Source organism: Zootoca vivipara, chromosome 17 (genome assembly GCF_963506605.1).
Source record: "Zootoca vivipara chromosome 17, rZooViv1.1, whole genome shotgun sequence".
Classification (NCBI taxonomy): Eukaryota; Metazoa; Chordata; class Lepidosauria; order Squamata; family Lacertidae; genus Zootoca; species Zootoca vivipara.
Genome location: NC_083292.1, coordinates 34,463,376 through 34,478,126, shown reverse-complemented (window position 1 = coordinate 34,478,126; position 14,751 = coordinate 34,463,376). Strand labels below are relative to the sequence as shown.

General features: G+C 46.8%; 2 protein-coding genes across 6 annotated transcripts in view; both read right to left on the bottom strand.

Annotated features, from left to right (window-relative positions):
- Nucleotides 1–8,890, bottom strand: part of NUP210L (nucleoporin 210 like) — a 42,786-nt gene extending 33,896 nt beyond the window's left edge. Inside the window, exons 1-10 of the mRNA XM_060269995.1 lie at nucleotides 8,496–8,890; nucleotides 7,490–7,626; nucleotides 7,076–7,207; nucleotides 6,088–6,181; nucleotides 5,489–5,639; nucleotides 4,728–4,860; nucleotides 3,127–3,282; nucleotides 2,582–2,650; nucleotides 1,694–1,800; nucleotides 668–808 (exon numbers count right to left, since the gene is read on the bottom strand). Coding sequence (XP_060125978.1) covers nucleotides 668–808; nucleotides 1,694–1,800; nucleotides 2,582–2,650; nucleotides 3,127–3,282; nucleotides 4,728–4,860; nucleotides 5,489–5,639; nucleotides 6,088–6,181; nucleotides 7,076–7,207; nucleotides 7,490–7,626; nucleotides 8,496–8,818 — 1,443 coding nt within the window. The 5' untranslated portion in view covers nucleotides 8,819–8,890. The remainder of the gene's footprint in view (nucleotides 1–667; nucleotides 809–1,693; nucleotides 1,801–2,581; nucleotides 2,651–3,126; nucleotides 3,283–4,727; nucleotides 4,861–5,488; nucleotides 5,640–6,087; nucleotides 6,182–7,075; nucleotides 7,208–7,489; nucleotides 7,627–8,495) is intronic.
- Nucleotides 8,891–12,941: 4,051 nt separating this feature from the next.
- TPM3 (tropomyosin 3) overlaps nucleotides 12,942–14,751 on the bottom strand; it is a 65,138-nt gene continuing 63,328 nt past the window's right edge. For 4 of the 5 annotated variants that reach the window (XM_060269657.1, XM_035097736.2, XM_060269660.1 and 1 more), the window contains one exon: nucleotides 12,942–14,497. In XM_060269657.1, the coding sequence (XP_060125640.1) occupies nucleotides 14,415–14,497 (83 nt within the window). In that variant the 3' untranslated portion in view covers nucleotides 12,942–14,414. The remainder of the gene's footprint in view (nucleotides 14,498–14,751) is intronic. The other variant, XM_060269659.1, reaches the window with a different exon arrangement.

The window sequence follows — 14,751 nt, the reverse complement described above, 5'->3', positions numbered from 1 at the left end:
ACCTGAATTTTCAGTCTTAAAAGAAAAACACAAAACACATACATAACAAGGAATAAATATTGAAGCCTGCAGGGCTAGCAAAATATCTCAAATTCCTAGCCTCCCACATCCAATGTTAAGACCTACTATTACTGTATATTCCTGTGTATAAGACTACTTTTTAACCCAGGAAAATCTTCTGTTTTCTGCTGCTCCAGAGAAGCGGACACGGAGCAATGGATTCAAACTTCAAGAAAGAAGATTCCACCTAAACATTAGGAAGAACTTCCTGACAGTAAGAGCTGTTCGGCAGTGGAATTTGCTACCAAGGAGTGTGGTGGAGTCTCCTTCTTTGGAGGTCTTTAAGCAGAGGCTTGACAGGCATATGTCAAGAATGCTTTGATGGTGTTTCCTGCTTGGCAGGGGGTTGGACTGGATGGCCCTTGTGGTCTCTTCCAACTCTATGATTCTCAAAAGTCGGGGGTCGTCTTATATGCCGGGTCGTATTTCTTACCGGTATACAGCGAGTATATCCCAAACTCTATATTTTAACTGGAAAAGTTGGGGGTTGTCTTATATGCCCAATTGTCTTATACGCCGGAATATACGGTATTATATTATTGCAAACCCATAAATCCGGGCCAGAGAATATCCATATGCTACTACGACGAATGAACTTTTCTTTCACCTGGAGGAGAACAGACACCAGCGCAGCTTCAATGACGGTGACGCCATCCTTCAAAACCCGAACTACGTGGTAGGAGCCGTTCACTGAAGATATAAACTCTTGAAAGTATTCTTGGGGAAACTGGTGAGTTATTCGAAGATTCTGGAAATCAAGGGGTGGGGGTAAATGTTGTCAGAAGAAGGGACAGTGTGACATCAAACACTTTATCAGAAGCACAGTGAAAAGGTCACAGATTGATAGAAACATTGTGTCCTCGGAGTTGACTCCAAGGAAGCCTACAAGGCTAGAAAGGTGTTTTCAAGTTCTTCAGCGCCTACATCCAATTTTTAAAGACTCTTGTTGTTTTTTGTAGACCCAACAGAGACAGGCCAGTGGCCCATCTAATCCAACATCCTGTTCTCACAGTGGCCCAGTGGGAAACCTGAAAGGTAGAGCATGAGACTCTTAATGCCATGGGTTCAAGTCCCACGCTGGGCAGAAAGATTCCTGCCTTGCAGGGGGTTGGACTAGATGATCTTCGTGGTCCCTTCCAACTCCACAAGCAGGAATGGCCACAAAAGCATTCTCTCCCCTCTTGCAGTTTCTAGCAACTGCAATTCAGAAGCATTCATCCCCCTGACTGCAGAGGCACAGCACGGCCATCATGTCAAGCACCAGTTGATAGCCTTGTCCCCCATGAATTTCTCTAATCCTCTTTTAAAGTCATCTAGCTCGGTGGACATCACTGCCTCCAGTGGGAGTGGGTTCCATAGTTTCACTATGTGCTACAAAACCCCTCCGTTCTTTGTGACAGATCAATCCTATGCGTGTTCCTCAGAATTAAGTCCCACTGAATTTCCTGGGGCTTACCCCAAATATGTCTATACTGGATGACATTTTAAGGCTGCAATCCTACGAACATTTACTATGGAATTCGGTGTGTGTGTGTGTGATTTCAGACATAACATGCACAGGATCTCATTGCAAGTTAATGCTGGCATTTGGGAGAGATCTTTGAGCTTCTTCCCCAAGCTGGCACCTACTCACATCGGATGGGTAGATCTTGGTGCTCGATTTGTCGTACACTTCGACTGTGATGGTATACTCTCGCTTCACTTCTAGGATCCACCTGTCGCCGGGCTGGACAGTGAAACCTGCAATCAGTTGCACAACGGAAGCCAAACGAAAAGCATTTCTGTAAGATGAGGCAAAGGAAACAAACTGCATGGTGCCAAGTTTCACATTTAGCAGCTGGGGCACCCGGCATCGTGTTCACTGGACGTTGCCCATACTAGGCCCCCTTGTTGGCCCTTGTTGGCCTTCTCTTCATGAGAACCTCAACCTTAGACAACTCAGTCGTCTTTCTTACGACTAGCCCCAAGGGGTTGTTGGCTTCCTCCTCCACCTTAGCCTCAGCTTTGCCCTTCCCTTTTCAGCAGGGAAGAGGATGATGGGGATGATGTCTCCCCCTATTATAGGTCTCTGCCTCGAGTCCTACCAGTGGCAGCGGGCACCAGCCTTCACCGCCACTGAGGTAGGACCTCTTCTAAGTTCCCTCCCCTCCCAGAGTGATAGAATCCAGCTCCATGCTGACCAGAAAAGGTACAGGAGATTAATTCCCCTGCAAAGGGAGTTACAGGCTGCACAGCAACTATACCTTTAAAGCACATCCTGGGAATTGTGGTTTGTTCAGGGTGCTGGGAATTGTAGCTCTTTGAAGGTTAAACCACAGCTCCCAGGATTCTCTGGGGGAAGTCATGTGTTTTAAAGGAACGGTGTGTGCATAGCCCAAGCTGTGTGCCCCACCTCTTGCATCTCCAGCTTTGGAGGTGAGGCCAGATGCATATCGCCACTGTCACCCACATCACCCTCGTGGAAAAAGCCCAAGTGCATATAGTCAAAACTCTACACGGAGATGCGGGAGGGACCGTTTACCTAAATATCCAGGCTCCACAACATATATGCTGCAGTTGGGAAGTCCAGAGGAGGCTCGCATGTGGATGTCTTAATCTCTTCGATAAGGAATTCAGCCTTGTCGTAAATTGAGAGGAGGAGAAGGATGAAAGGGGCAAAGGACGCTCCACATTAAACACGGGTTCGGATCCGATATGGTGCTACGCTGAAACCACTTAGCGGTATACAGAGCCGGATTTAGGTTTGATGAGGCCCTAAGCTACTGAAGTTTGTTGAACATTTGAAAAATTATTGTAAGCAACTTAAAACGTTAGCGGGGTTTATATAAAACAAGCAGTAAAGGCAAATAAAAGATTTTTTTAGAGGAAATAAACAAATAAGGAATTAATTTAGATATGCAGTAGTAAAGATAAAATGAACAACAGATGGGGGTGGGGGGAAGTGAATTTGATGTGCATTTTTTTGTTTCGTTAAATAATTTGTTTGTTGCAATATTGGAAAATGATAAATAAATTAAAAGAAAAGAAACAGCTAGTTGCAGCCCAGTCTAAGTTCTTTAAGGATACTTTTGTGGACTAAGACCAGGTTAACCTGTCCCAGCTGAATGGCGGTGATGGTAGCTGTCTTTGCATCCAGTTTGGCCACAGGGAGGCCAGAAGCGTTAGGCGCCTTCACAGCGTCTTGTAGCTCCAGCTCATAATGCTCAAGAGGCAACTGCACCTCTGTGGAGATAAAGGGTTGGCAATGCTCAGTCAGTTATTCCCAGCCATAGCTGCTGCGTTCTTTACACAGCCTCCCTCTCCCACCCCAACCCAGCAGGGATGTCGGGGCAGTGATCAAGTATTGCCTTCGGCTTCAGTGCTATTCCTAGTAAATATGATTCAATTTTCCAACTCAATAAAAGCACTGAAGCTGGGCAAGGCATTATAAGGCCAAAACGATTAGTTAGAGATAGGAGCTGTAGTCCAGGATGGCAGATCTGCCACCACTCGTACATACCCTTCAACCAACCCACCCTTACTAGTGAATGAGTTTCACTGAACACTGTGGGGCTCACCTTCTGAGTAAGCATCAGTGTTAGAAACTGAGATGTGAAAGCTAGGAGCTAAATGGCACCTTAAATCGAGGCTATGGGCGCAACAACGGAATGTCTAGGCGTGCTATTTTTATAACAAGAATGCAAAGCTGAAAATGAATGAACTGCAGCTAAAATATTATAGTTACAGGTAGGTAGCCGTGTTGGTCTGACGTAGTCAAAACAAAATTTTAAAAAAATCCTTCCAGTAGCACCTTACAGACCAACTAAGTTTGCCATTGGTATGAGCTTTCGTGTGCATGCACACTTCTTCAGAAGGAAGGAAGGAATTTCTAAAATATTATGTTCATTTTTCACATGGTCTAGTCCTTCCCCTGCCCACCCCCCTAATATTATTAAGAGGGTCTCTTCTCCAGTCTTCAGAGAGTAGCTGGAAGTGGGGAGGCAGAAAAAGGTCCTTCTTTCCTTCCCCTCTGCAGTTTTAATCTGAAATCTTAGGCGCAGTACTGCACTTAGAGCTCAGAAACTGCTCGCGCTAATGACATTCCCTGTTGCAAAATGCGCCTAGAACAGTGGGAGTTTCTAACACTGTGTAGGATTTCGTAGTCAGGAGACTAAATTAGCAGCAACAAACAGACAACACGGTAATGTTAGCAAAACAATGAAAAGGTAAACAACCGTGAAGTGCAAATATTTAAATGTATACGCACCAACAACCTTCACATATACAAAGAGATTCAAAAATGTGTACAAAATCTCATGCTCGAAGTCTTAAAAGTCCAGTATAAAGTGCAATAATCAAGTCCGAAAATCAAGTCTGATAATAAAGTGCTACGATGTATCATGCGTTCTTATCTCTTCCCAAGCGTTCTTATCTCTTGTAAGTAACTGTTGCATTTCATCAATCTTTGAGAATTGTGAGTTTCGGTAGCCTTGTTAAGCTTTTACATATGAACCTTAGAAAGAGTCCGCCCCCTCAAGAAACCATTCCTGTGAAACAGGGAAGAAGCTAGCTGCCCGTCGGAAGAGATAAGAATATGCATATACATTTAAATATTTGCACTTCATGGTTGTTTACCTTTTCAGGAGACTAAATTATGCATACAGTCACCCAGAAGATTAGGAATGTACCTGTGATCTTTCCCTGAACTATTTTGCCAACTTTGTATTTAATGTAGGCTCCGACCAGCAGGTAGACATCATAGGAAGGGATTAAGAATATGTTCTCCAAAACCAGCAGGCGCACCAGCGCAGCAGCAACTTTCTGGAAGATTGAGAAAACACCACCAGAGGCATGCAGAGAAATGTACACATAAAGAATTATATATTATGCTTTGCAGTCACTTTAAGATTCTTCTCTTTCAAAACTGAAAAAGGACTGAGTGATTCTATTGCATTATATATGGTTGGCATTCAAGGTAGTTGCTTTGGTTTAATCTCCACAGGGTGAAGGAGCAACGATGGCTCCATCGGACCACTTTCTGCTTGTTTAAAACTTCCACCTGTCATCTCCACTCCATACATTTAAAGCACTCTTAGAATCATAGAATAAGTTGGAAAGGACCCAAAGGGTCATCTAGTCCAACCTCCAGCAATTCCCCTGGGAATTGGTTTGCAAAGGATGCTGACAGTTGTTAGCAGGACCTCTGCTCCTATTTCCAAAGTTCCCAGATGGTTAAACCACTCTGGGAACTGTAGCTAAGCGAATGATCTCCTAATAACTCTATTTAACAAACTACACTTTCCCAGATTCTTTGGGGGAAGCCGTGACTGTTAAAGTGGCAAAGAGCACTCTGAATGTATGGTGTGGATATCACCTCTATAGCTCTGGTAGGCCCTGACCTTGCCTTGCACTGCTGAGATCCCTCTGGGAGGGCACAGTGAGTACTCACCTTGTAGACAGGCTCCTGTATTCGGACCTTTATGACGGCTGCACCTGTTTTGATCCCTGACACCAGAATCCTATCTCCTTGTTTCTCCTCTCTTTCCATCTCAACTACGTAGTTGGGCGGAGAATATTCTGCCTCAGAATATTTTAAAATCCTAAAGAAACCAAACTGGGCGTTTACTGGGAGAACAAAGGTCTGTCACTGCATTAAGAGTAAAAAAAAAAAGCAAGGTGAAATTTATGGGGTGGGTGGAAAAACCTGCAGCCACTGTTAAGACCCCCAAAGCCCATCAGTCCCAGCCAGCATGGCCAGTGGACGGGGGGGGGGGCGGCCACTGGAATCTAGCAACAGGTTAAATGCCCCTCTTAACGGAGATAGGGAAGGGGACATGAGCTGTATGGGACTCTCGCTTACATTTATGCATCTGAGGACTTAACAACAGTGAGCAACTTTCCTTAGATGGAAGTAATGAGTTCAAAGCAAGGATGCAATGGAATGAAATCTCTCAACTTCAGCAGTCTACCCAGTGGAGCACACACGCAACCTCCTGTGTCGTTTAGGATTTTATTAACCACACTTGGCCATTTGGGGTTCGATCTTACCTAATTTTGCTCGAGAGCTCCACGTTTTCCAACTCATCATCCTTGGCAACGCTCCACTCAAATTCCAACCCCTCCAAGCTGCTGAATGTGTTCCCTGCAGGCAGGATCCAAAAATGAGCCCAGGCTCAGGGCCAAAGGAGATGCGATGCGATGATGTCTGTCACATGGCTTATCTTTGTGTGACTGGTGCTTCTTTGTTGTTGTTTTTTTAAAGTCACATGGGGTGGGGAGGGAGGATCAGGACCATAGCATGAGGGGTGAGGGCTTGAACCCTCTGACCATGCTATGGTCCTGATCTGGCTTTTGCTCCAAAGCTATCTCACCTTGAGATCCTTGCCGGCAACAGAGAGAGAGATGCTAATGGGACATGTTCCAAAACTATGTGAGAGTGAAGATGAACAGAAGCACCAGGTGAAATACAAAGAATGCTAATTAAGTTGTTGTGGATAAAATAGGCCACCTGCTTGATAACTTTAGGCGTACACCATAAATAAAAAGTTAACAGAGCACTGTGACCTATCTTGTCATGTCAAAAGGGTGAAAGAAGAGTCCCGCTAGCAGGCCAAAAGGGTGTATCAACCCCAGAGAAGAAAGTAATTAATGTTTAACAGACCACTGTATTTTAATATTTTGTTGGAAGCCACCCAGAGTGGCTGGGGAAACCCAGCCAGATGGGTGGGGTATAAATAATAAATTATTATTACAGTATTGTTATTAATAACAATCATGTAGACAGAGTGCTATGCAGAACTGAGTTTATAAGTGACTGGCTGCCTCATACCCAGCACTGCTTGTGAATTCTTAAAAACAAAACAAAAAGTCAGTGCAGTTTTGAAAGGTGCAGTTTGCCGTCTTGATTCGAAATGGTGTCCAAAATTTGGTTACAATATTTTAAGATGTCTCCAAATGCAGAGCACACAGATATCTTTCCAAAAAATATAGCGTAGTAGGTGTTCCAAGTGTCACAGGCTGCCCCCGGTAAGATTACCTTCAGCATCCAGAGCTCTCACACTCAGCTCGAGTGGGGAGTCTTCCACATAGATCTCTCGAGTTCGGGAGATGATCTCAACATGGTCTATCAGATCCACAATGACATCGCAACGCAGCAGATGACCTGTCACTGGGAGGAGGAACAAAAGTGGGTGTCTCCCACCCACCACATGTAATCCTGTATCTGTGTTTCATAACAGGGGAAGAATAAGGGTGGATGTGGACAATCCCTGCTTGCCTGGGAAACTTTTCTGAGCCCCCAAATTGCTCATTCAGTGATAAAGGGAAGGCAGACTCTGCACATGCTCGGCGTTTGGGGTTCTTCATTCCCCAGGTTTGCGTGGCACCTTAGACCCCATTTCCTTAAAAGAAACAAATCTGTTTCAAGATTCCCCTTCTTTAGCTCACCTACCTGTCTCCTCTGCTAAAATAACGCTGGCCAGCTTTGTGGCCTGTGTAGAGCAGGTGGTCAGCAAAGCTTTCTGAGAGCAAGCCGTCCCATTCTCGTACATTGGATCAATGGTGACTGTGTCATGGCGTGTGGAGTACCTGCAGAGCAGATGAGACAAGGCTTGCACACTCCTGTGCCCCTCTCTCAAGGAAGAGCAGAGAGATGCAAATGTGGAACTGAGGCAGCAAGAAACCCTCCATGTTCTTGGTGGCAAGAACCACCTGCTACTTGGCTCCTCCCTTTCATCATCAGCAATTCCACCCGGTCTTTTGAGCAGTTATGTAAGAACTGGTACCCAAATTGACTCAGCTCCCTTGCCCTCCTCTCATTTTTTGTATGGTGCCTTTTGTAAGCATTTTTTTAAAATGATACATTGATTTGCGTGCTTTTGTGAGAAGGCAAATTTATCAATCTCGCTATTTATCACTTGCTTGTCAGTTCTATGTTTTTTATGTCACTGGCACTTGCTACAGCATGAGGTGCATGTGTAGGAGAGCCATTGTTGGTGCAGTAGTTAGTGTGTTGGACTAGGAGCTAAGAGACCTGGGTTCAAATCACCCCATTCAGCCATGAAGATGACTAGGTGTCAATACCTCTTTCGGCCTAACCTACCTCGCAGGGTTGTTGGGAGGATAAAATAGAGTGTTTTCAATGAGCAATAATCGAGGCTTAGATTAACCTCCTTGAACTCCTTGTGGAGAAAGGACATTCCTACTTTTCTGGATCTTGAAGTGGCTTAGCATGGTTTCCCTTCTCCCCTGCCTACCTAAACACGGGGCATTTTACCTTCAAAACAACTCTGCAAAGTAGGTCAGGCTATTAGACTGCAAACAGCCAACAAGTGCTTCTGGCATGAATAAAAATGTTGAACATGTTCCCACCCTTGGCCACGCCCACCACGACGTCACTGTTGCGGTAGTTTTCTCCGCCTAAGCCCCGCCCCTCTCGCAAAGGCCCCGCCCCTCACCAGGAGTAGCAACCGCCCTCAGCGCCCAGCACGAAGGGGATGCGCTTGTCCCGGCTGAAGGGCAGCAGCACCTTTGGTGTGTTCAGCTTATAGGCACCGGCCGGCCTCGCCAGAAGCGCCAAGCCAAACAGGAAAAGGGCCGGCCTTGCTGGAGGGGCCCAGCCCAACCCCATCGTCGGAAGAAAAGCTCCAAGCCGCCGCGGCGCAAAATGGCGGCGGGATCTAGGGCTTGTTTCCCTTCTGTCTCGCACGAGCCCTAGCTCTGCGCATGCGTCGGCGCTTAGGAACCTTGTTAGAACGTCGGACGTTCTGTACTTGCGCATGCGCGCTCTCACCTTTCCACCCCATCGGGTACGCGCGCTTGGTCTCTTTGCCCTTTCCCGCCTCTCCACCGGACTCGGTCTGCGCATGCTCCATCTCACCTCGTGGCTCGTTTTGCGGTTTGGGAGAGGGCTTTCCTGCGCGCGCACGCAGCCCGCGGTCGGAAGTCTACGGGTTCGACTCGAAGCCTGTGCTAGGATTTTTGCATTGTTCCTAATTTAGGTGTTTCTGACAGCTGCAGCCTTAATTAAGGCAAGGCATCATGAGGTCTGCATTGCGTGCGGAGACGTCATCTCTTAATCCAGGCGTGGCCAAACTTGGCCCTCCAGCTGTTTTTGGGACTACAATTCCCATCACCCCGGACCACTGTTCCTGCTAGCTAGGGATGATGGGAATTGTAGTCCCAAAACAGCTGGATGGTCAAGTTTAATCGATGAAGCCTGTTTAATCGATGAAGGAGGGCAGGAGGGCTTGCACTAACCCAGCTTGTGTCTCCAGCTGTTTTTGGACTGCAACTCCTATCATCCTTAGCTAGCAGGACCAGTGCTCAGGGATGATGGGAGCTGTAGTCCAACAACATATGGGGACTAAAGGCTGACCTTGAAGCTGGCCGGCTGGCCTGTTTTTCACAGGACAGGGCTGCTGCTGCAAAAAAAAATAATAATTAATGGGTGGAATAGAGTTTAGGCTTGTCACTGTCACTCCGTTCTTAACTTACCAAACATGGTCACTGGAGAGGTAAGACGGTTGCAGACTTCTGCCAGTCTCTTTCTCCCTTAGCCTAACCTCCACAAGGTGGCTGTGAGGATTAAAGGATTATATGCGAGTGATTATCAACCAGTGTGCCATGGCACCCTGGGGTGCCTTGAATGATGGTCAGGGGTGCAGTGGGCAACACTGGCCTCTGTCCCTCTTTCCTTCTCTTCCTCCTCTGATGCCCTCTCATGTCTCTGCCTCCCAAAGGCTTGACAGCTGTTTGTTGCAGCAGCCCTGGCTACAAGCTCCGCAAGCGAATGTTGCCTCTGGGGCTGACTGGGGTGTGTGTGCTTCACAGGCCCCTCTGGGGCACTGCGAGGAAGCACCTCTTTTGGGGGTGTGTGGGGGCAGCTAAGAGACCAGGGGTGGTGGCAGCGGCTGTCCAGAGAACTCCTGAGGAGAGGGGAGAGGATAGGAGGCTGGGGACAGACTCCACAAGAGAGGGTGTTCAAAAAAGGGTGAGAGGCTGCCAGCTCTGCAGGCATAACTGGGCTCCTGAGCCCCACTGGGGTGCTGCAGAAAGAATGTAGTTGGTCAAGGGAGCTATAGACCGAAGGTTGAAAACCTCTAGTGTATGGTATGAGAAGAATGCCACATACTGTCCTATTCTTTGGAGGCGGCATGAGAGAACTTTGTAAATAAAAATAATGTATGCCTACCCTCTTAAGTGTCTAAACGCCTTGGCAAAGAGATGGCACAGTATTTGCACTACACCCTTTAGAAGTGCTGTCAATACTGGAGCAGTACATTGCAAGAATGCAATACCCTTTTTCTCTGGCATATTTTTATCTGCAGGAATTGCCAATGCAACCCACAAAACGTCTCAGTGAATATCCCCTCAAAATTCCACAGTGGGCAAGGAAAGGTTTGCTCTTCCTTCTCAGTCCCTGTGTACACTGATTCTGTTCCACTCCTGCATTGAACACACCATGTTAAATATGTCTGCATTTCAGCGTGTGCCAGGATCGGACACCCACCTTTGAACAGGGGAGAACAAGCAAAGAGCATCTCCCTGGAAACATCTGTGGTGGTACCTGATATAAGTTCCCCATTGATAGGACAGGTGATATTTGGAGGTGGACAGTTCGCCCACACCATCAAGAGATTGAAAGCCCAGTTCCATCAGGCACCTCCTATCCTTGAACTGGGTTAACTGGCCTTTATAGGAACAAATTGTTTAAGAATTGGTGCAAGAGTATAATTTCCCCCTCTCTTCCTTCCCTGTCCCCTTGCATATTGTGTGTGTGTGTGCGGGTTGTTATTTTTTAATTGTAAGCCTGCAGACAGGGACCGTCTCTCTTAATGGAGGGAGCCTTTTTAGCTAAACAGTGGGACACAAAACACTCTTATTAATTTCATGATTCCATCTTTTTCTGCTCTCACGTGGCGGTTGTTTTGTGTTATGTCACAGCACCCTCCCCAAATTGCACACACAGGTGTAGGAAACCTTTGGCCATCCAGATGTTGCTGAATTACAACTCCCATAATCCCTGATCACTGGCCATGCTTGCTGGGGCTGATGGGAGCTGTACAGTGGTACCTCTACTTATGAATAACTCTACGAATGTTTCTACTTACGAACGGAGCTCCGTCCGCCATCTTGGATGCGGTTTAGATAGGATTTTTTCTACTTATGAATTTTTAGATAGGATTGCTTCGACTTACGAATTTTTTCTCCCAATGCATTCCTATGGGATTCGACTTACAAATTATTTCGACTTACGAATGTGCGTTCGGAACGCATTAAATTAGTAAGTAGAGGTACCACTGTATTTCATTGACATCTGGTTCCCCAATGGTTCCCCGCATTCGTGTTGAGGAGTTGCACCCGCTGATCCACCCACTTTATACTACCAATAGGACGTGGTCTTCAGAAGGCTCCCCTCACCCGTGCCTATAGGACCTGGAAGTTAGTATAGTGGTACCTCAGTTCTCGAACTACGGTACTTGGAACCCGAATGCTGCAAACCTGGATATAGGTGTTCTGGTTTTCAAACTTTTTTGGGGAAGCCAAACAAGCTCCGTTTTGAGTCCCTACTGTTCCGCTTCCTTTCTAAATGTGTTCTGTTTGTAACTGGAGACTTCCTTTTCCTTTCTGAGGGTTCTATTCTGTCACCTGTTGAGTCCCGAGCACCCACGCAACACGGAGGTGATATTTGGAGCTTATATTTGGTGCTTTTGTTTTGTTTTTCGAGTTTGTGCTTGTGTGGCTTTTTCGTTTTCGTGACTGTGACTTGGTTTTGTGGCTGTGTGGAACCCAGTTCAGCTACTGATTGTGTGACTGCTGAAATGGATAAAAGCAGCAAAGGCAAGAGAACCATTAACAGAACTGTAAGGTAAAGGGACCCCTGACCATTAGGTCCAGTCGCGGACGATTCTGGGGTTGCGGCACTCATCTCCCTTCATTGGCCGATGGAGCCAGCATACAGCTTCCGGGTCATGTGGCCAGCATGACTAAACCGCTTCTGGCAAACCAGAGCAGCGCATGGAAATGCAGTTTACCTTCCCGCTGGAGTGGTACCAATTTATCTACAGTGGAACCTTGGTTTATGAACATCTCGGTTTATGAATTTTCGGTTTACTAACGCCACAGACCCATCTGGAACGGATTAATTCACTTTCCATTACTTTCAATGGGAAAGTTCGCTTCAGTTTATGAACGCTTCAGTTTATGAACAGACTTCCGGAACCAATTACACCCATACTTCGGGTTAAGTACGCTTCTGGTTGAGTATTCCGCGGACCGGTCTAGAAAGGATTAATCCACTTTCCGTTACTTTCAATGGGAAAGTTCGCTTCAGTTTATGAACGCTTCAGTTTGAGTACTCCACGGACCGTCTGGAACAGATTAATCCACTTTCCATGGGAAAGTTCGCTTCAGTTTATGAACAGACTTCCGGAACCAATTGTGTTCATAAATCGAGGTACCACTGTACTGCACTTTGATGTGCTTTCGAACTGCTAGGTTGGCAGGAGCAGGGACCGAGCAACGGGAGCTCACCCCGTCGCGGGGATTTGAACCGCTGAACTTCTAATCGGCAAGCCCTAGGCTCTGTGGTTTAACCCACAGCGCCACCCGCGTCCCCTAACAACTGCAGAGGTAGTAAAATGCATGTTAAATTTCTGTTTTAGGGGTTGTTTTTAAAAGTCTGGAACGGATTAATTCATTTTGCATTACTTTCTATGGGAAAGCGTGCCGTGGTTTTGGAACGCTTTGGTTTTGGAACGGACTTCCGGAATGGATTAAGTTTGAGAATCAAGGTACCACTGTACCTATAAACCAACTCTTCCCCCTCCTGGTAATTACGCCTCACATCACTATCAACAATTAACAAGCCCCTTGTAAAAACAAGAAGAAAGTTGCAACAGTGGAGGGAATGCTTCTGTTTATTATTTCCCAAAAAAATCAGACAATAAAAGACAAGTTTTTTTAGTATCAAAATACTTGATATGGTTCCTCATTTTTTCCACACTGGCCGCTTAAAAAAAAAAAAAAAAGACCGCCACACCATGAACACTTTTTCCTCTCTCCTTCAAGGCGACCCCCTCCTTTTTTTTTACACAAAGGCAAAAATAAACCCCACACACCTTGATAAATCAAGTCTCCAAACAGCAAAGGGCCTTGTGGCGGCTGGTATCCAGTTTTTTGTTTTGTTTTAAGACAGTACAGTAAAATCCCGCAGGTCAAGAAGGGGAGGGAACCAACCCCTTGCGTCCGGAAGAGCGCTAGGATAAAAAAGAGCCCCTCTCCTCTCATTCACACACCCATACACAGAAGCTACAAAAGCTTTTACTCAAAAAAAGCACAGAGCAAGCTAAGCCTAGCTGGGGAAGAGAGATTTCTTGGTTACGACGGGGACAGGAGACTGGGGAGCAGCCTGTTCTAAGTAACCAGGTGTAAGAAGCTTGAAGGAGGGAAGAAGGCCAAGGTGCTCGAGGAAAAGAGTTAGGTGCGTGTTTAGAGAGTAAAATGGATCATGAAACGTGATATATTTTGATATAGTTGTGTTCCCCAAACTAGAAATAGCTATAAAGCACAAGAGAGTGTGTTAAGACTGCACCATTTTGGCAACACACACACACACACGGACACCTCATACCTCTGCCAGAAGCAAAGAATTTCTAGGTACTCCCCACCCCCATAAAAAATTTTTTTAAAGGGGGATTTCTTTGTACAGAGGCCATGTTCCTGTCCCCCTCAATAAATTCCATGAGGCTTTTTCATTCATCTGGCTCAGGCAGGACATTTGCAACCTTTCCACAGGCTGCAGAGCTGTCCCGTTCCAACCAAACCCCGCCCCCCCAAAACCTGGCAAGCAAAAAAAAAAAAAAAAAAAGGCAGGTCAAGGAGGTGAAACCGCAGACCTCTAAAAACCCACAAGCTTGTGAGCCCTAGGTGTTACACACAATGTTCCTCGCAAGGGGTGTTTTACTTCCCCACTGCAAAAGAATTACCCTCTCCCCCCACGATTGCAAAGGAATGTACACATCAGACAGCCCCCCCCCCCCCCGGGAATATCATGTTGCATGCCGGGTTTTCGTTTCGTGATGCTGCTGGCAACTGCCCGGTCTGATGGACCCATAATCATTGGGGTGGGGTGGGGTGGAGGGACTGGAGAGAAGATAAGAGAGGAGGTGGATTGGCAGAGGCTTTTGGTTAAGTTGGCAACGAGAGCTGGAAGGTTAACCTTTGACCCTTTCAAGGGTTACAGGTCAACTTTTCTTTCTTTTTAAGACGGAGCCGGCCCCAGCAGGAAGCTGCCCGCTGGATTGGCTAAAAAAAAGGCAGTGGGGTGGGTGGGGGAGCCAGGGTGAGGCTGGTGGGCGGGCGGGCGGGGTCTTTTACATGTCGTTCAGGTCAAGCAGAGTCTGGTCCAACATCCGTTGCGTGCAGAGGTGCTCTTCTTTGGTGCATTTCAGTTTATCTGGAAAGGAAGAGCAGAGACCATGAACGGCCGGGTCAAGCGGGAGTTTCCAGAGCGGGCTCGCGCCCTCCCAGAAAGGTGCGCCCCTCCCCCAGCAACGCAGTGCCCTTCACAGCAAACGCAGCCGCGCAAAAGCTTTTGATTCTGTTTGCCTGCCCCCCCACCCGCCGAACCAAGCTGGAACGCTAGGTCTCTCCCCACCCCCCCACCCCATCCACCCTCATGCTTCCATTTTACGCTTTCGCCATCCACAT